Source organism: Lynx canadensis, chromosome E1 (assembly GCF_007474595.2).
Source record: "Lynx canadensis isolate LIC74 chromosome E1, mLynCan4.pri.v2, whole genome shotgun sequence".
Lineage (NCBI taxonomy): Eukaryota > Metazoa > Chordata > Mammalia > Carnivora > Felidae > Lynx > Lynx canadensis.
In genome coordinates, this window is record NC_044316.2 from 55,000,797 (window position 1) to 55,020,085 (window position 19,289).

Genomic DNA, 19,289 nt, shown 5'->3' on the forward strand with positions numbered 1-19,289 from the left:
ATTCATTGAGACAAAAATAGAATGGTAGTTAACCAGGGACTAGAGGAGGAGGAAATGGGGAGCTGTTTAAGGGGTACAGAGTTTCAATTGGCAACATGAAAAGTTCTGGAGACCTCTTGCCCAACAGTGTGAATATACTTGACACTATTTTTATGCCATGTTTTTACCCCAAGTGAATTCTGTTGGGTTGTTTGGTAATCTTAATAGTGATTTGGGGGCGCCTGGGTGGCTCAGTCGCTTAAGCATCCCACTTCGGCTCAGGTCATGATCTCACAGTGCGTGGGTTCAAGCCCTGCGTCGGGCTCTGTGGGATTCTATGTCTCCCTCTCTCTTTGCTTTTCCCCTGCTCATGCTCTCTCCCTGTCTCTCAAAAATAAATAAATGCTAAAAATTAAATATATGCTATATATGGATATATATATATATAGGGATATACATATAGGGATATATATAGAGAGAGGGATATATATATATATATATATACACATAAGGATATATATATAGGGATATTTAAAAGGCTCTGTCTTGTTTGATTTTTTTTTTTTTTAATATTAGAGAGAGAGCGAGTAGGAGAGAGGCAAAGAAACAGGGACAGAATCTGAAGCAGGCTCCAGGCTCCAAGCTGTCAGCACAGAGCCCAATGCAGGGCTTGAACTCACAAACCGTGAGATCATGACCTGAGCTGAAGTCAGACGCTTAACCGACTGAGCCACCCAGTTGCCCCAATTCTGACTTGTTTGAGGAAAAACATCAGCATCCTAGAAACTTTGGCTGGAAAGCAAAAGCTTTTGGTGAATGCACTAACCTCTGCCTCTAGACTTCTTAGCCTACTCTTACCCACTGGTTGTGGACGTGAGCTGCAGCCTCCCACAGGGTTCCCACCCTCCAGCGCTGCCGCAGACTGGCTTTCCCCACGTCCTTCTATCCTGGCTGTTTCTCCTGCCCAGTGGGGTTTTGTGCAATTTGGAGTTTTTCATAAACTGACAGTCTTACTCGGATAGACTTTAGTCAACAGATTTTTGTAATAAGAAACCAAGGACCTCCCTTAAGTCCTGAACAGGTTTTTACTCCTAATTCCCAAAGTTTTACGAATTTTCCTAGTTTACTACTCACTACATGGGTGAATAGGACTTTATCCCCTTTTACTATGCGAAATTCTTGAAGTCTTATTTTCTTTTAAGCTTATTTATTTATTTTGAAAGACAGAGAGAGAATGAGGAGGAAGCAGGGGAGGGGCAAAGGGGGGCAGGAGGGGGACAGAGGATCTGAAGCGAGCTCCTTGCTGAAAGCAGAGAGGCCGATGTAGGACACTAACTCACACACTATGAGTGAGATCGTGACCTGGGTTGAAGACGTTTAACCGGCTGAGCCACCCAGACGCCCCTAAGGTCTTATTTATGTTTTTAAAGATTTTGTTTTTTTAATGTTTGTTTATTTTTGAGAGAGAGAAAGAGACAGAGCACAAGCTGGGTAGGGGCAGAGAGAGAGGGAGACACGGAACCCGAAGCAGGCTCCAGGCTCTCAGCTGTCAGCACAGAGCCCGACGCGGGGCTCGAACTCACAAACCGTGAGATCATGACCTGAGCTGAAGCCGGACGCTCAACCGACTGAGCCACCCAGGCGCCCCTCAGGGTTTTTTTTTTTAATTAATTTGTTTTAAGTAGGCTCCACACCCAATGTGGGGCTTGAACTCATGACCCTGAGATCAAGAGTCACACGCTCTACCAACGGAGTCAGCCATATCCTATATTTTTGGAGGCACATAGTTCATTCCCTGTTGATGAGCAGAACTGATTTTTTTTTTTTAATCAGAGGATGCATTCTATTAATGTAGAAACAGGAAATCACCATTCTTCAATCCCAAAATTCAGGCAAAGATCAACAATGGATCTTTGATCCAAAAATGGATCCACAATCACCTTCACTAAAACCCTTCAGTGAAAGTTTGCGGGGAAGTGGGCAGGGTGACAAAGCATCATCACCCCGTCTAGATTACTTCTTAATCACAAAGTAAATAACGTATTTTTACAATGGGGAAAGATGGCAGTCGTTTCCTTAATAATTACTAACAGCGAGACAGCTGACATCATGTGCCACCCAATAAAACACACCCAGCACCATCTATGATCAGCCTTGCCAAAAATGTTTCCCATAAATCTAATCAGGCCTTTATACATAACTTCCAGTTTACAGTAGACTAAAAAAAAAAAAAAAAAAAAAAAAGTCCAATGACACCATGAGGAAGCAATCAGACAAATCTGTACAGTAGGACATTCTACAGATCAATTGACCTCTTTGTGGGTTGTTTTTGGTTTGTTTTTTTTTTTAATGTTTATTTATTTCTGAGAGAAAGAGAGCACAAGCAGGGGAGGGGCAGAGAGAGACACACACACAGAATCCGAAGCAGGCTCCAGGCTCCGAGCTGTCAGCACAGAGCCCGACACAGGGCTCAAACCCCAGAACCGTGAGATCATGACCTGAGCTGAAGTCGGACGCTTAATCGACTCAGCCACCCAGGTGCCCCAATTGGCCTGTTTCTTTGAAAGGTCAGTGGTGTGGTGGGTGGGGGTGAAACTGTTTTAAAGCAGGAAAGAGATAAAACAGTCAAATGTAATGGGTGACGTGGATTGGACTCAAATTCAAAAGGAAACAATTTTTTAAAAGTTAAAAAAAAAAAGGAAACAGTTATAACAGACATCTTTGGCACAACGAAGAAATTTTAATATGGACTGAATCATAGATAATAGGACATCCCTGTTCATTTTCTCTGGTGTGAAAAAGCTATTGTGGTTATGTGGGGGACTGATCTTGGGAGATGCCTGCCTAGATGAAATGTCATGGTCTCTTCAACTTAAATTCAAATAAAAAGATATATAGGTGTTCCCGGGCGGCTCAGTCGGTTGAGCAACCGACTTCGGCTCAGGTCATGATCTCGCGGTTCATGGGTCCGAGCCCTGCGTCGGGCTCTGTGCTGACAGCTCGGAGCCTGGAGCCTGTTTCGGATTCTGTGTCTCCCTCTCTCTCTGCCCCTCCCCTGCTCATGCTCTGTCTCTCTCTGTCTCTCAAAAATAAATAAATGTAAAAAAAAAAATTCAGATAAAAAGATATATAAATACATAAATAAAGCAAATATGGCAAACGTTAACTCTTGGGTCTAGGTGATCTTTGTACAATACAAGTGATCTTTATACTTTTTTTTTTTTTAACTTTTTTTGTATGTTTGCAAATATTCAACATAAAAAGTTGGGGGTGGTGCACCTGGGTGGCTCAGTTAGTTAAGTGTCCGACTCTTGATCTCAGCTCAGGTCTTGATCTCAGGGAACTTACTTAAAACTAAAAAAACATGGGGCGCCTGGGTGGCGCAGTCGGTTAAGCGTCCGACTTCAGCCAGGTCACGATCTCGCGGTCCGGGAGTTCGAGCCCCGCGTCAGGCTCTGGGCTGATGGCTCAGAGCCTGGAGCCTGTTTCCGATTCTGTGTCTCCCTCTCTCTCTGCTCCTCCCCCATTCATGCTCTGTCTCTCTCTGTCCCAAAAATAAATAAACGTTGAAAAAAAAATTAAAAAAAAAAACAAAACTAAAAAAACATGCTGGAGTAGCTCAGGTCCTCAGGGTGCTTGTGCTGGCCTGGAACACCCAGACCTGAGTGCCTCAACCAAACCGGGGCTCCTGCCACAGTGCTCCCAAATCCAGGAGCCAGCCTCTTTGAGTTCCTGGCAGGTCCAGAGCAGCTCTCAAAGACGACAAGCTGGGCAAGCTGGCGGCAGTGAGTGTGGCTCACACAGTTGCAGTGAGCACTCGTGTGTCCATGGCACCTCCATATCCAGTGCCAGCTACTCCCACGATCACTCTGAGAGTTGCCAGTGCACAAGCCTGTTTACACATGAGAGCACCGACGGTTGGGAGGCTTTGTGGCAGTCCCATCAGCTTCAGCCACACTTTCGCTGAGCACCTGCTCCGTGCCAGGCACTGTGCTAGGTGCTGGAGATAAAAAGGTGTGCTAGAGAGCGTTGGTCCTCAGGGTTCACAGTCCAATGGAGAAGAAAGACCCCTAAACGGATCATTTCAAACCCATGTGGCATACGGCATGAAAAAGTCACGCCCTGGGGGGCCACAGGGACGCGTAACCCAACCGAGGGTGCAGGGAGGTCAAGGAGACTCTCTGGAGCAGGCCACATCAGCACAAGGCTTTCAAGTAAAAGGGGGATAAACCAGGCTGGTTGGGGGCAGGGATTGGGAAGGAGAACCGAGATATCTGGAGCAGAGCCCAGCCTGGTGTAAAAGCGTGGTGGCTTGAAGCTGCCTGCTTTGGGCAGGGGGCGCTGCTGGCCATGGGTGTGGTCTGACATTGTTGGCAGGTGGGGCTGGAGAAGTAGACCAAGTCCCGGGGACTTGAGAGGCTCCAGCTTGAGCACGTGTGGACCTTGAAGGACTGCAGGCAGAGGACTGGAGGGGTCAGATTCGTGAACCCGCTTGTCAAGAACAACTATAACCACTTGAGTGCCTACTCCATGCCGGGTCGGGACTGGCCACTTGATGGGTATTACTCAGATTTTAAGGAGCTTTAAGTACCTTGCTTGAGGACCCTCAGGGAAGCGGTCCTTCCTGGCATCTCCCTCTGGACACACGCGGAGGCCGAGGGTGGGGGAGGCTGAGAGGAGGACCCGGTGAATGACAGATCAGGCTTGGGTCATCCCTGGGCCCCTGCCTCGCGCAGGACAGAAGCCATGAGCACAGTCGATTGCCGTCGGGGCCGTGGGGCTGCTCACCGCCTAGCGCCCGGAGGTGGGAGAGCGGCGGCCGGGCAGGGGGTCTACGAGGCCACCCCGGGCCCGAGGCATCCGGGCAGCCGAGAGTCTGCAGGCTGGAGGGGTGGGGAGGCGCCGCGCCCGGGGCTGGACTGGAGAGAGAGGGGAGGCTCCTCCCCTGCCCCCGCCGCCGTCGGTCGGGACGAGGGGCCGGGCGCCGCGGGAACCGCAGCCTTTTCCGGGGGGCGGGCCCGGCGACGGCGGCGCCCCGGCTCCTGCCCCGACAGGTGTGCGCCGCGCGCAGGAATGCGGCCTGCCTGACTCACCAGCGCCTCCTTCCCACCTGCCGCCCGCCCCATAAAGCGGTCCCCTCCCCGCGGCCGCCGCCCGCCCTCCCTGCCACCCGCCCTCCGGGCAGTCCCCGGACAGTCCCGGCTCGCCCGCGCGCTGCAGCCGGAGCGGCCCGGCGGAGCCCAGCGCGGGGAGGGCGCGCGTCCGCGCCAAGGTAGGTCTGGCCTCCGACCGCGGCGGGCGCCGGGGGGCCTGGGCACGGGGCGGGGGTGGGGGTGGGGGAGCCGGGGATCGCCGGGCTGCACCCCTCCTGCGCCTCCAGTGCCCCTGGCGGCCTGAGCTGGGCATCCAATCTGGGACTTTGGAGGAGAGGAGGAGAAAGTGAGTGCCCACCCCGCCCCGGCCAGCAACTCAGGGGACCCTGTTGGGAGGGCTGGGTGGCTTTTTGTTTCCTCAGCTCTTCCCTTCCTAAAGGCTGGCAGGCCTTGGCCCCATCCTGCCCCTGCCGGTGCCTGGCCTGCCAGGGTGTGCCCAGAGGGCAGCTGGGGGCAGAGGGGCAGTGCAGCTGGAGGAGGCTCTTGCCTTCAGACCTCTGAGCTAGAGGAGGGAGCAAGGAGAGAGGCCTGGGAGTCCGGTGAATGTTTGAGAGAAGTGGGCAGAGGTTAGGCAGTGGCTGGCAGGCCTACTGGGCTGGGCCCCTCTGGGGTTTGCAAAAAAGGTAGAGGGAGCAGCCACCCGGAGGCAGAGATCGCCCTGTTGGCCTGGGCCGGGCCTGTTACGTGCGGCGCCATAGTCCTTGCGGAGTCTGGAGAGTCCCTGACTCTCCTCTTGGCCAAGCACATGCCTTCACTCCTCCCAAAGTCGCTTCAGGACACCCTTTGTCCAGGAAGCTCTCTTGACCTCATTCCGCAGCCCCGGGGGCTGTGCCCACCACTGAACCTCCTCCTGTGCTTGCCCCCTTCCTCACCCACTCAGCCTCTGGGCGGCCCTCTGGCTGTGGTGCAGGGCCTTCCAATGACTTCTGATAGCAGGGCTTGGGCTCTTCCTCACCTCACCATGGCCTTGCCACACTCTGAACGCAAGGATCTGACCGAGCTGGAAGTGAAGGCTGAGGGTCTCCATCCTGGGCGCTGAGAGAAGAGAGAGAGCTGGATGACAGCAGGGAAGGGGTGCCTGTCTCCTTGGCCCTGATTTCCGTGGGTGATAGAGCAGCCAAGGGGCCAGGAGATGGGAAAGCAGGAGGGGTGGGGGCTGTGGTGGGCAGGTGCATATGTGCTAAGCAGGGGTCCCGAGGGATGGGGTGAAGCGTGGGTTCTGGGAGAGCTCCCAGGACTGGGACGGTTCCTAAAAAGCCCCAGCAGTCTGGTGGGGCCCACGGTGTCCTGGAGGGTGCGTGTCCTGAGTGCCTGACCCAGCCTGTGGTCGCAACTTCCGATAAGCCCACAGTCTTAACCTTTATGTGAGATCTCGTGGTGTTTAACATCGACAGCTAGTTTTACAACTTTTTAAATGCAAGCTGAGTCAGACAAGACATTCTTGAGTGCATAACTAACCCCCTAATGCCATCTTATGGCCTCTGAGGATAACGTGGAGGTTAAATGGGGTCTGGACTGCCCTGGTCCTGTCCAGGCTGCCTCACTACTGGCTATGGAGGGAGTAAGCCTTGCAGCCTTCTGCCTCATATCCATTCCTCCTCTGGGAAATGGGGGTAATGCCATCACCCCCCACTGGGTTCCTGCACAGATTAAGTAGCAATCATGTCTGTGAAGCGCTGGGCACATGCCCGCTATGTGCCCAGCCTGTGGGCACGGGAAGGTGAGTAAAAGCTGGGCTCAGCCCTTTAGTGCCTGTACCTGCATGTGTAATGGTGCCCCAGGGAGGTCCAAGTCTGCAGCCTGTATTCCGTAGCATGTGGGTGTGGTACCTGTGCCCCAAGGCTGCAGGAAAGTCATTCTCCCCAGGGAGCCTCCCCTTGGCTGGCTCAGGGCTCCCCTACCTCAGGCCCCTCCCCAGCTCCCTCCGCCTGTGGATGTGTTGGGACTGCCCTGCTCGTGGCCTCCTGGGAGCTGCATGCGTTAGAGGGAGGGAGGCAGTGCCTTCCTGCCCCCTTCCACAAGCTTCCCCAGCCCTCGGGGGGAAACTTGCAGGGGAGGCCTTAGCTCCCCACACCCTGGGGCTGCCCCTGCCCCACAAGCCAAGGACTGGGGAAAGGTCCCAGGAGAAAGGACCAGTGGGCATGTGGACACTGGCCCTGGAGAAAGAAGCCAGGGCCCTAAAGTCTGTCCTCAGTTCTGCCCAGCTCCTTCTCTTCCGAGGCAGCAGGCCACCTATCTTTTAAAAGGTCTCAGGGATGCCAGTGCCCGCCCCGAAGTTCACTGGTGAGCTGAGACAGTGTAATAGTGAGCCAGAGGCAGGCGGGCTTCCTGGGGAGGCTGGCACACTGTGTGTGTGTGTGTGTGTGTGTGTGTGTGTGTGTGTGTGTATAAGTGAGTGGGCAGGAGAGGCTTGTAATCTACTCCGGGTTAACTTCTGAAGGGGTGATATGCTCAGGGACCCCAACAACCCAACTCTGGAGCAGGCGGAGGTAGGAGCTGGGGCAGGGGACCCCACTTCTGATGGGCCCGCAGTCATTACAGAGCCTAGCTGAGTGCCGCAAGCTCTCTCCTCCCCTCCGCAGGCCCCAGATACTGGAAGGGGCCCCTCTCCTCGTGGCCACACCGCCTTCATCAAAGGGCAAATAGGCCAAGACAGGGAGGGGGCAGGAAGGGAGGGCCAGGCCCTCAAGGGGTGGCATCCCTGTTGGGTGAGACCGCTTTCAGGCCCACTGGGATCTGAAAGCAAAGGCAGAGTAAACCCTGCCCTGCCCTCAACCAGATCAGCATAAGAGCCCTGGCACTAAGGCAAGCTCGGAGCCCAGAGTCCTCAGTGACGAGAGGATGGGCCCTCCCCGGGCAGGGTGCAGGCCTGCAGGCCATCTGGTCACTCCAGGGATGGCAAGGAAGAGGACAGTGGAAGAGAAGAGTTGGGGGCCCTGGACCAGTGGCCTTTAACATCACTGAAGCTCTCAGGGCCTCGGTTTCCACGCCGGTGCAGTGAGGATTCTAGACCTCCGACGGGAGCCCAGTGAGCTGATGGCCGCGACCTGGGCTGTGGAAGCGTCATATGTCAGTTATTGTTGTTACGCAGGAGGAAGAGGATGGCAGGGCTGCGTCCCAGCCCATGGACCAGGCTGCTGCTGGCAGCCCTACTGAGTGTCAGCTTCCCCGGGCAAATGGGTGAGTCTGGCACACCTCTCCAGCAGCCTTCTGGGCACGGGCATCCCTTTCAAGGTTGTCTCCCCCCGACACTCACTTGGCCACTCAACGAACAACCACGGCCCATTTCGAGGGCTGGAGAGCAGTGAGCCTGAGCCATGCGGCCCAGAACACGGAGGGAGGAAGACTTGCTCTAGAAGAGAGAGAAGATGCCCACTCAGAGAACTGAGGCACTTGTAGGGTGTTCTTTTTAGGAATCGGGAGGAGAGGGGGACTGGTGAGTCGTCACCTGCCCTCTCTGAGTGCCTGCGGTCTGGAACCAGCTCCTACCGATGAAATTTGGCCTGTCGGAGGAGGCTGTGTTGATAGCCTGAAATAGACCGTGGCGGGAATATGGGCAAAGGCTGCAAGGCAGGGCTCCTGCCTCCCCAGAGCCCCTGTTAAACACTGACAGTGCACCTTTGCCCGGATCCCAGGAGGCCAGTCACTGTGTGCCCTGGGTGCACACAGTAGGTCCTCACTGTGATTTTTAACTGAACAGAACCCAAGGGAATGCCCATAACCTTTGAGAAAACTCTGCAGTTTTCCTTCATTCGTTTCCGAACAATTTGCTGGTGTGCCAGGCTTGAGCTAGCCATGGGGGACACAGCGACAAACAAGACAGACACAGTCCCCTTTACCCTGGAGGAGCTGGAGAGGGACAGCCAGGCCGTCCCTGCCAGGTGTGAGATCTGGCTCTGCCCTAAACTGGGCAGATCGGCTACCGGCTGGCCTCCATTTCCTCCTCTGTAAGATGAGAGACAGTCCCATCTCTCTTCATTGAGGATGCACGTGGGAAAGGGCTTGGTCACCGGTGAGGTTCATCTCAGCGGGTCTGCTCCCCTCTGCCCTCCAGCGAACCGCTGCAAGAAAGCCCAGGTGAAGAGCTGCACCGAGTGCATCCGCGTGGACAGGAACTGTGCCTACTGCACCGATGAGGTGAGCTGCTGTCACCCGCCTGCCCTCCTGAGCCCAGCACCGGCCCAGCCCCGTTCCCCAAAGTGCGCGCCCCACCCCGCTGGGCCCCACCCCTGGGCTCTGGCTGAGTCCACACTTGCCACACCCTCAGCCCAGCCCCAGGCCGGGGGCGGGTGTGGAACAGGCAAGGGTCAGGATAAATCCAGGGTTGGGACAGCCAGGGGATGGGCACTGCCCCCCCGTGACCTCATCTCCTTTGACCAGATGTTCAAGGAGCGGCGCTGCAACACCCAGGCCGAGCTGCTGGCTGCGGGGTGCCGGCAGGAGAGCGTGGTGGTCATGGAGAGCAGCTTCGAGATCACAGAGGTGCCCAGAGCGGGGGCTCAAGGGAGGTGGGCCCTCCATGCTCGAGGCGGGCTGTTCACAGGGGTCCGCTGTGTCCGCTGCTTGGGCTGAGAGGCTCCCCATCAGGTCTCCGGAGTGGCCCTCCAGCCAGCTGTCCCCCTCCCCTGGACACAGGAGACCCAGATCGACACCACCCTGCAGCGCAGCCAGGTGTCGCCCCAGAGGCTGCGGGTCCGGCTTCGGCCAGGCGGGGAGCAGCACTTTCAGCTGCTTGTGTTCGAGCCCAGCGAGAGCCCTGTGGACCTGTACATCCTCATGGACTTCTCTAACTCCATGTCTGACGATCTGGACAACCTCAAGCAGATGGGGGAGAAGCTGGGTATGGCTGGGCCAGTGTAGAGGACTGTGGGGCAGGGGAGAGAGAGGGTGGCCTCACCCAGCTGGCTGGGCACCTGCTCGGGAGGCCAGGGCTCAGGATAGCTGCTCCCACCCCACAAGGAAGGATAGGACATCTGAGCCCCCCGCCAGGAATTTCCTCCTTGCCCATTCTCGGGGCCGGGGGTCGCCGCTAGACCCCACTAGCCAGTCGGGACTTCACAGAAGGCTCAGGCTGGGGGGGCAGCAGAGCCCTCTGGCCCTGACAAGGAGCACACCCATGGCCGTGAGGCTCAGGCTCACCCCAGCTCCGCAGCCAACTGGTCCAGTTCCCCCGCCGCCCCTTCCGGCTTGCTCCACGCTCGAGTCCGGGCCCCCCGAATCCCGTCTCCCCTATCTGTGAACAGGGACAAGGGCTACTGTGAACATGAACTGATGTTCACATGCAAGGTATTGACAGGGGGCCGTTCTCCCCTCTTCCTCCTTCCCGAGCCAGCCCCCCACCCCCGCCCGGCCCCCTGCACTGATGGGGGGGTGTTGGGGCTCAGCTGCCCCCTCTTTTTCCTGTTGACATCCAGCTGAGGTCCTGAGGAAGCTCACCAACGACTACACTATTGGATTTGGCAAGTTTGTGGACAAAGTCAGCGTCCCTCAGACGGACATGAGGCCCGAGAAGTGAGTGACCGAATGGGCGGGGGTCCTGGCCACGGGGCCCGCCTCCTCTCCACCAGGGCGCTTACCAGTGTTCTGGGTGAAGCAGGCCAAAGGGGCACTTCCAGAGAGGGTGGGCCCAGGGATATATGGGGTCTTCGCCCCTGACTCTGTCTCTCTCTCTCCCTCCACCTCTGCCCAGGCTGAAGGAGCCATGGCCCAACAGTGACCCTCCCTTCTCCTTCAAGAACGTCATCAGCCTGACGGAAGACTTGGCTGAGTTCAGGAACAAACTGCTAAAAGAGCGGATCTCGGGCAACCTGGACGCTCCTGAAGGAGGTTTTGATGCCATCCTGCAGGCGGCCGTGTGCACGGTGAGTGCCAGGGAGAGACCCGCCTGCCTAGACCAGGGTCATGTTCTTCTGCAAGGGCGTGAGCTGCCCACTGGCCTGCTCTGGTGCCAGGCGGAGACCCCCATGCGCGAAGACAAGCCCAGGTCTCCAGGTGGCCCTCCATGACAAGCCAGGTGGAGATGTGCCGGGATCCAAGATCCCCCGGCCTGAGCAGTCATAGCCTGCTCTTGTACCAGCCAGCGAAGCGGACGTGAGTTCTGAGGTTCTGGAATCTTCCGTGCCCTGAAGCCAGCCTACCACCCATCTCCATGTGAATGCCAGTCTTCCAGGAGCCACAGTCTCCAACTGCACTGGGCAGCTGAAGAGGGCAGTTTTTATGTGCATATCAATTTTTTTTCCATCTTGAAAATAATACACCCATCTTATAAACAGTTGGGAAAACAAAGGACAGAAGTTGCCTACAGTTTCACCACTGTTGGCCAGCCCGCCGACCATGTGATATCTCACCGGCGTATTTTGTTCCCTTTTCCTGATTTTATACAGCTGGAGTCGCTGTACTTATAATTCTGAAATTTGCTCTTTTTTTTTTTTTTCTACTTCACGCTATCGTGAGCATTTCTGCTTGTAATACAGTTTTCCAAATCACCCCATATATTTTTCTAACAAACTGCCGTGCCCAGCTGTCATCTGTTTCAGCCGGCCTTTTCATGTAATATTGCGTGTGTACATTTTCCGACGCAGTTGAAATTTTCTCGCCTGGTGGTTAGGAAGCTGGGAGAGCCGGCTGGATGAACCTGGCTCAGATCTTGCCTGGTGGCCGCTGTGTGGACAGACCCTGGCTGCATCTTTCTTGCTGTTTTCTGCTGCCCACCGCCGTCGCTCCTGTGCCGTCTGTCACATGATGATGGCATGCCGTGAATCCCGTGGTTTAGCTGAGCTCCTGTCGGGACCCACTTTCTCAGGCACACATGATGTGGCAATGCATTATCTTCAGTAGGCAGCCTGCTCGAAGGGCCTCCCTTCTTTGTCCTTCCCAGAGGGACATCGGCTGGCGCCCCGACAGCACCCACCTGCTGGTGTTCTCCACGGAGTCTGCTTTCCACTATGAGGCTGACGGTGCTAATGTGCTGGCCGGCATCATGAGCCGCAATGACGAGGCATGCCACCTGGATGCCTCGGGTACCTATACCCAGTACAGGACGCAGGACTACCCGTCAGTGCCCACCCTGGTGCGCCTGCTTGCCAAACACAACATTATCCCCATCTTCGCCGTCACCAACTACTCCTACAGCTATTACGAGGTGCGGGGCCGAGGCCTCACTGGGCAAGAGGGGGGGCGGGAGGGGGGTCCACAGAACTTCTCAAACATTCCCTCCCCTCCCTCCCCCCTTCTCCTCCTTCCTTCCCGAAACTTTTGCCCCTCCCAAAGGGCCAAATGCATCCTGATGGAAATGGGAGGTCCCGTGCCCACCCGCCAACCCAACTCCCAAACAGGCAGGGGTGGGGAGGGCAGGCTCTAGAATACCCCGGGCCTTGGTTTCCCCATCTGCAAGGTGAGGATAAGCTCAAAGCGGTGGTCCAGATGCAATGAGCCAATACTTGCTGAGGGCTTAGCCCCGGGCTGTCATTGTCTCCCACAGAGGCTGCGGACGTACTTCCCGGTCTCCTCGCTGGGGGTGCTTCAGGAGGACTCCTCCAACATCGTGGACCTGCTGCAGGAAGCCTTTCAAGTGAGGGGCAGTGTGGGCTCCAGTCTGAGTCCTTCTGGGGCAGGGCTGGAGAGGGGGCAGAATGGGCAATGGATGTCCCAAGGAAGAGCTGAGGAACAGGACAGGCCAGGGAGGAAGGGTCTCTGCTGTTCCCTGAGGACGCTGAGGAGCCCGCCTTAGCCCGGCCCCAGGTTCCCGAGGGCTCTGACACCCGGAGCACCCTCTCTTCCACCTCAGTCCTCCATGCACGGTGGGTGGAGCTCGGCCAGGCCTTCCAGAGCGGGTGAGCCCAGGGTCCCCCACCCAGACCATTGATTGCTTGCCCCTCCTTTAGCGCATTCGCTCCGACCTGGACATCCGGGCCCTGGAAAGCCCCCGGGGCCTGCGGACAGAGGTCACCTCCGAGATGTTCGAAAAGACGAATACTGGGTCCTTTCACATCCAGCGGGGGAAAGTGGTACGCCTCTGTGGGGCTTCGGGGCAGGGGAGGGTGGGCACCGGGACCCGTACTGGAGGGGGTGGTCTGCCTGAGCAGAGGTCAAGGGCGTAACGTACAGGAGCGCCTTGCTGGCTCGGTCGGTGGAGCGTGCGGGGGTCATGAGTTTGAGCCCCACGTTGGGCATAAAGATTACTGAATTTAAAAAAAAAAAAAAAGTGTTTTAATAATAAAAGAAAAAGAGCGTGGCCTTCAGAATCAGACAGGCCTAGGTTCGAAGTCCCCTGAGTCAGCCACTCGGATGACTTTGGCACCTTCCTCAGCCCGTCCCCATCTGCGAAGTCGGGATTAATCAGTACTGAGCTCAGAGCGTTGGTCAGATGAGTGAGCGGGCCATCTGTGCCTCTTGTCATCTTTGGTGCTGTTGTTGTCCCGGCTGTGCCTAGAAGGAGCAGGTTTTTAGTCGTGAGGAGGGGCAGCAGGGAGCCGGGTACCAAGGTTCCAGGCACATCCCTGAAACTTGAGGGCTAAGAATCTTGGCACAGCCACTCCCTGCTGGTCCAGCCGCGTCTCCTCTGGCTGACGGTGGGGTCTTTGCAGGGCACCTACCAGGTGCAGCTGCGGGCTCTGGAAGAGCTGGATGGGACCCACGTGTGCCAGCTGGGAGAAGAGGACCAGAGGGGCAACATCCATCTCAAGCCCTCCTTCTCGGATGGCCTCAGGATGGATGTGGGCATCATCTGTGATGTGTGCCCCTGTGAGCTGGTACGATGTGGCCCCACCGGGCGGGAGGGAAGCGCTGGCCGACTGCCGTGGGGCCCTGAGGAACGAAGCAGAGCCTCCGGTGGCCATAGCTGCCTTGCGGGGCGCCCGGAGGGGCAGGGGCAGCAGAAGCGTCTAGTGGCCCTGTTTCCCCAGTGGCGCTGTCACGCCTTGCCACAATCTCGTTCCAGCAAAAAGAAGTGCGTTCAGCTCACTGCGGCTACCACGGAGACTTCATGTGTGGACACTGTGTGTGCAATGAGGGCTGGTGAGTGTGTGGGGGCCAAGATGGCACCCGGGACGCCCTGGCCGCTGCAAGGCTCTGATGGGGTGGGGGGGGGGGGGACACACCGTGCATGCCCGGATGAAGAAGGTGGGATGGTGGGTCATAGAAAGGCTCAGAAAGGGGCAGGCCCGGTTGTGAAGTGGATTCAATCCAAAGCCCTTCAAAATGCATAGATACAAAGGACGTCTTTGGGGAAAGATGCAAGAATCAGGACAGTGGTGGCCGGCAGGGCGTGGGGACTGGATGTTGGGGGACAGACACGAGGGGGACACTTTGTGCCTCTAGTATTCTGAACCACGTGCACGCATTACCCGATCAGAAACGAGCTCCTAAATAAGGGGTAGTGAGGGCTTTTAAGGCTTCAAGACACTGAACATGTCCATCGTGACTCGAGGAAGGGACACTGGGAGGGATTGAGACTGACATTTGACTCTCAGCTGAGGCGCTGCTGTCTGTGCGACTCTTAGGGCGTCAGTTTTCTCATCTGTAAAATGGGGGGGGGAGGTAAAAGCCCCAGCCCTCCCTCCTCCCGGGCTGTGGGGAAGTGACTGACTCCTTCCTTAGGAGCGGCAACACGTGCAGCTGCCCCACCGGCTCACTGAGTGACATAAAGCCCTGTCTTCGCGAGGGCGAGGACAAGCCGTGCTCTGGGCGTGGCGAGTGCCAGTGCAGCCACTGCGTGTGCTACGGTGAAGGCCGCTATGAGGGTCCGTTTTGCGAGTATGACAACTTCCAGTGCCCCCGTGCCTCTGGGTTCCTCTGCAATGGTGAGCTCAGCAGCCCCGGCGGGGGGTTCGGGACAGCAAGGGTGACCTGGGTGCCTGGGCCCTCGCCTGCCCCCGACTGGCTCTCCCACCCAGACCCAGGTGGGAGGGCCAGGCCAGGAGTCTGAATCCCCAAGTTTAGAGGCAGCCCCCCTCCGGGCTCTCTGAGTGCTTCCCCCAAGGCTACTCTCAACCTGGACCTCTCTCCCCTCTACAAACTTGAGGCCCAAGGCCCCTGCCAGTGCGTATTCCACTCATGGTCAAGACCACTCCCCCGAGGCCCTGTAGCCCATGCCCACCTCATGAGGGCGAGTCCGATCCAGCTGAATCCTCAGTGGTTGGCGGTACACGGCATGGCGGTCTTTCATGTCTCGGAAGACAGCACGTTTGTAGCGGGCAGGGCCGGGAGTTACATGTCCGCCATGGCCCCCCGGGGCTTCCAAGCAGGGGCCAAGAACCCAGATAGGGGCCACAGATAGGGTTGAGCGATTGAATGGAGGAGGATCAATGAAAATCCAGGCACTAAATACTTTTTTTTCATATATATATATATATATATTTTTTCATATCCATATATATATATTTCTTATGAGACGGAGAGAGAAAGGGAGGGGCAGAGAGAGAAAGAGAGTCTCAATCAGGCCCCTCACCATCAGCACAGAGCCCAATGCGGGGCTCAAACTCACGATCTGTGAGATCATGACCTGAGCCGAAATCAAGAGTCAGACGCTTAACCGACTGAGCCGCCCAGGCGCCCCATAGGCATCAAATGCTTATTAAGCCTCAACTGTATACTTGTCACTGGGGGTCAAGCCCCTGCTTTTCTACCTTTGCTCCCTTTTTGCTTTCGTCTGCCATTTCTCCTCTTCAGCTGTCCATCCCAAAGTGTGCTCAGAGACGTGAAAGAACCCTGTACATCTGGAGAAAGGCAGACATTTGGCACAGGCAGAGATGTAAGAGAGCTGCTGGAGAAGGAGGCAGGAACAGAACTCAGGGCTTTGGGGTCCAGTCCGGTCTCGTCCCAACTTTTTCTTAAAGGGCCAGGAAGTACATATTTTCAGTTCTGTGAGCCATTTGGTCTCCGTCACAACAACTGAGCTCTGCCACCGTAGCAGGAAGCAGCTATAGACCATATGTAAGCACACGAATGTGGTGTATTCCAATAAAACTTTAGCAAAAACAGGTAATGAGTTGGATCTGGCCTGCAGGCCATAATTAATCACGACCCTTATTCTGGTCTAAGGGTTTTAGACTTTATCCTTTGGCAAAAGAAAGGCGAGATTTTGATTTCATTTTCTAGCTATTTGCATATTGGCCTTGTATCCAGCCACTTTGGTAAAAGCACTTATGAAATCTAATAATTTATCTGAAGATTCTTTTTGATATTTTGTGACATGTTCCTAACACTTACAATAATGGCAGCCTTGTTTCTTACTTCCCAACACTTACATGTTTTCTCTCTTTTTCTTACCTTACTGCTTCGGCCAGAACTCATTAGAGGTTCTTACACCAGGGAGCCACATGATTGGATTTGTGTGTTAGGATAATGACTGTGGCTGCAGAGTGGAAAGTAGAAGGCAGAATGGGATGGGAAAGAGACGGAGGGAAAGAGATTCCAAAAAGTGGAGGAAATGGCTCTTTCCCTGGCTGGGGAAATCCTAGTTCAGGCTCAGCAACCACAGGCCCTCCCTGGCAGATGTGGGCGGCCTGGGCGCGGGAGTGAATGTGGCTCTCCTCTCCCGTCCTTCTCCCTCTCTGCAGACCGGGGACGCTGTTCCATGGGCCAGTGTGTGTGTGAGCCTGGCTGGACAGGCTTGAGCTGTGACTGCCCTCTCAGCAATGCCACCTGCATTGACAGCAACGGGGTAGGCCTGGGCACGAGGAAGGCAGTGCAGGGTGGTAGAAGGGACCCTAGCCAGGACCACCCACCCTTTCAGGCAGGGCTGGGGTTACTGGTGGCTCACCGGTGCCTCCTCTTGCCCTAGGGCATCTGTAATGGCCGTGGCTACTGCGAGTGTGGCCGTTGCCACTGCAACCAGCAGTCGCTCTACACGGACACCATCTGTGAGATCAACTACTCGGCGGTGAGGCCAAGATCACTGGGCTGTGGGCGTGGGGACCCCAGGCCCAGGGCGGAGCGGACAGCCACCCGACACGGTCCTGGTTTCCCCTCCTCTCCCACCCAGATCCGCCTGGGCCTCTGTGAGGACCTGCGCTCCTGTGTCCAGTGCCAAGCCTGGGGCACCGGGGAGAAGAAGGGGCGCATGTGTGAGGGGTGCAACTTCAAGATCAAGATGGTGGACGAGCTTAAGAAAGGTGTGAGGCACCCCGCTGAGGACGGGGGGTGCTAAGAACCTAGGCAGAGGGCCTCTGATGGGGAAGGGGGTGTCACTCACTGCAGCAGGACTATAGAGCTGGGCAGAGGGCTGATACTCCAGGTTGAGGTCATGCAGGCCGGAGAGAGGGGTTCTAGACCCGGGAGAGGCCCCAGAACCCAGACAGGGCACACAGACCCGGGCACGGGCACACGGTCTGGCCAGGACACAGAGACCCAGGCAGGAGGCACAGCTGAGTTGGGAGCAAAGAGTCTGGGGAGGGGGCACCTGGCTTGGCCAGGGGGTAGATAGCTGGGCAGGGATATGAGCACATTAGGGGCACATAATGGGGCCATGAGGGCACACAGCCTTCTCTCCTCCAGGTCAGATAAATGTCCTAGGAGCCAAGTTCCTGAGTGCACCCGGGATGGGGTGCACAGAGGTGCAGCCTTTGATGCTCCTGGGCAGGGACAGGGCAGCTTCCCACCTCACCCTGGCCCTGTGCCAGGGTACTTGTGTCCTCCCCCAGGGAGGCGCCTGTGGGCCCCAGAGGAGGGGACACCTCCCAGGCGCAGGGTGCCCTGCTGAACATGTGTGGGTGCAGGAGGCGAGGTGCTGGAGCACTGCTCCTTCCGGGATGAGGACGATGACTGCACGTACAGCTACACAGTGGAGGGTGACGGCACCCCTGGGCCCAACAGCACTGTCCTGGTGCACAGGAAGAAGGGTGAGCCGACGGACGGGGCAGATGGGCAGCCTGGCAGACCCTGGTGGAAAAATGGGCATCGCCTCCCTCCTTTTCTCCCTCCCCTTCCTCCGTAGACTGCCCGCCCGGCTCCTTCTGGTGGCTCATCCCTCTGCTCATCTTCCTCCTGCTGCTGCTGGCACTGCTGCTGTTGCTCTGCTGGAAATACTGTGCCTGCTGCAAGGTGGGAGCTTCCCCAGGTCCCCACCTGACCCAGGCCCTCACGCCCCCAGGGCCCCACCCCCCCCCGGGGCCCCACTTCCCACCAGGCCCCACTTCCTCTCAGGTCCTCACCCCCGCCAGGGCCCCACCCCTTCCAGGTCCTCACCCCCACCGATCCCCATCCTCCCCCAGGTCCCCACCCTCCCCAGGTCCTCACCCCCCCACCCCGGGTCCCCACCGCCACCAGGTCCCCCCCTCCTACCAGGTCCCCACCTCCTACCAGGTCCCCAGCCCCCACCAGGTCCCCGCCTCCTACCAGGATCCCCAGCCCCCATCAGGATCCCCAGCTCCCACCAGGGGCCCATCTCCCACCAGGTCCCCAAATCTCACCAGGGTCCCCACACCCCCACCAAGGTCCTCATACGTGGAGAGGCCAGGTGAAGCCATGTCTTCTATCCAGCTCTAGTTCCCTTCTTACCCCAGCCCTTCGCCTCTGCCAATCATCAGTGGCCTATACCTGAGACCACCTGCCCTCAGGTCAGGCACATGCAAAGGGCCATGGGAGCCAACACAGAGAAGAAAGACCTTGCCCACCAGGAGCTGGTAGTCTCACTGGGAAGGAAAGATGAGAGGCAGGAAATCATGGGGGATGGTCTGGCATGGAATGCTGAATTGTCGGGGCAGAGGAGAAACTGCATAGTAATGCCAGTGTTAGGGGCTATTATTAGTGTGTGTTACAGAGAAAAAGAGGTCTGTGGTCAAATACATTTGAGAAACAGGCTTCTCTGCGGGACTTCTCAGAGCCTTTGATGTAGTTGTATGCATAGTGAAACTGTGAGAAGGGCACAGGGAATGAAGTCAGTGCTTCTCAAATGGGTTTGATCACAGAACCATTACTTTACAGGGCATCTGGCAGGACCAGGGTCCCATGGTACAAACTTTGGGAACCCTCTGCCCCCACCAACCTCTGTATTCACCATAGGTGCTCCACACCTAGATCCCTTCAACTTCCTTGATATCTTGGTGTCTGGGGAAGGCAGTGTTGCCGCTCTGGACCATTGGCGTGGGCGGGGAGGGGGACGGGGGGCGGGTGGCAGGTGGCCGGAGGGGCTTACCTGGGCTGGGGCAGTTGTCCCAG

The 19,289-nt window shown here is 56.7% G+C and overlaps 1 protein-coding gene across 4 annotated transcripts in view; it reads left to right on the plus strand.

Moving 5' to 3' along the window:
- The first annotated feature begins 4,372 nt into the window (after nucleotides 1-4,372).
- ITGB4 (integrin subunit beta 4) overlaps nucleotides 4,373-19,289 on the plus strand; it is a 30,828-nt gene continuing 15,911 nt past the window's right edge. The window contains exons 1-18 of one of the 4 annotated variants that reach the window (XM_030296019.2): nucleotides 4,373-4,538; nucleotides 8,224-8,312; nucleotides 9,187-9,269; nucleotides 9,513-9,614; nucleotides 9,768-9,972; nucleotides 10,547-10,643; nucleotides 10,822-10,993; nucleotides 12,010-12,273; nucleotides 12,613-12,702; nucleotides 13,016-13,138; nucleotides 13,718-13,882; nucleotides 14,071-14,147; nucleotides 14,730-14,932; nucleotides 16,691-16,794; nucleotides 16,915-17,013; nucleotides 17,116-17,245; nucleotides 17,849-17,971; nucleotides 18,067-18,173. In XM_030296019.2, coding sequence (XP_030151879.1) covers nucleotides 4,510-4,538; nucleotides 8,224-8,312; nucleotides 9,187-9,269; nucleotides 9,513-9,614; nucleotides 9,768-9,972; nucleotides 10,547-10,643; nucleotides 10,822-10,993; nucleotides 12,010-12,273; nucleotides 12,613-12,702; nucleotides 13,016-13,138; nucleotides 13,718-13,882; nucleotides 14,071-14,147; nucleotides 14,730-14,932; nucleotides 16,691-16,794; nucleotides 16,915-17,013; nucleotides 17,116-17,245; nucleotides 17,849-17,971; nucleotides 18,067-18,173 — 2,262 coding nt within the window. In that variant the 5' untranslated portion in view covers nucleotides 4,373-4,509. Of the gene's footprint in view, nucleotides 4,539-5,203; nucleotides 5,252-8,223; nucleotides 8,313-9,186; nucleotides 9,270-9,512; nucleotides 9,615-9,767; nucleotides 9,973-10,546; nucleotides 10,644-10,821; nucleotides 10,994-12,009; nucleotides 12,274-12,612; nucleotides 12,703-13,015; nucleotides 13,139-13,717; nucleotides 13,883-14,070; nucleotides 14,148-14,729; nucleotides 14,933-16,690; nucleotides 16,795-16,914; nucleotides 17,014-17,115; nucleotides 17,246-17,848; nucleotides 17,972-18,066; nucleotides 18,174-19,289 lie in introns of those variants that run through there. The other 3 variants (XM_030296017.1, XM_032591126.1, XM_030296018.1) reach the window with 3 other exon arrangements.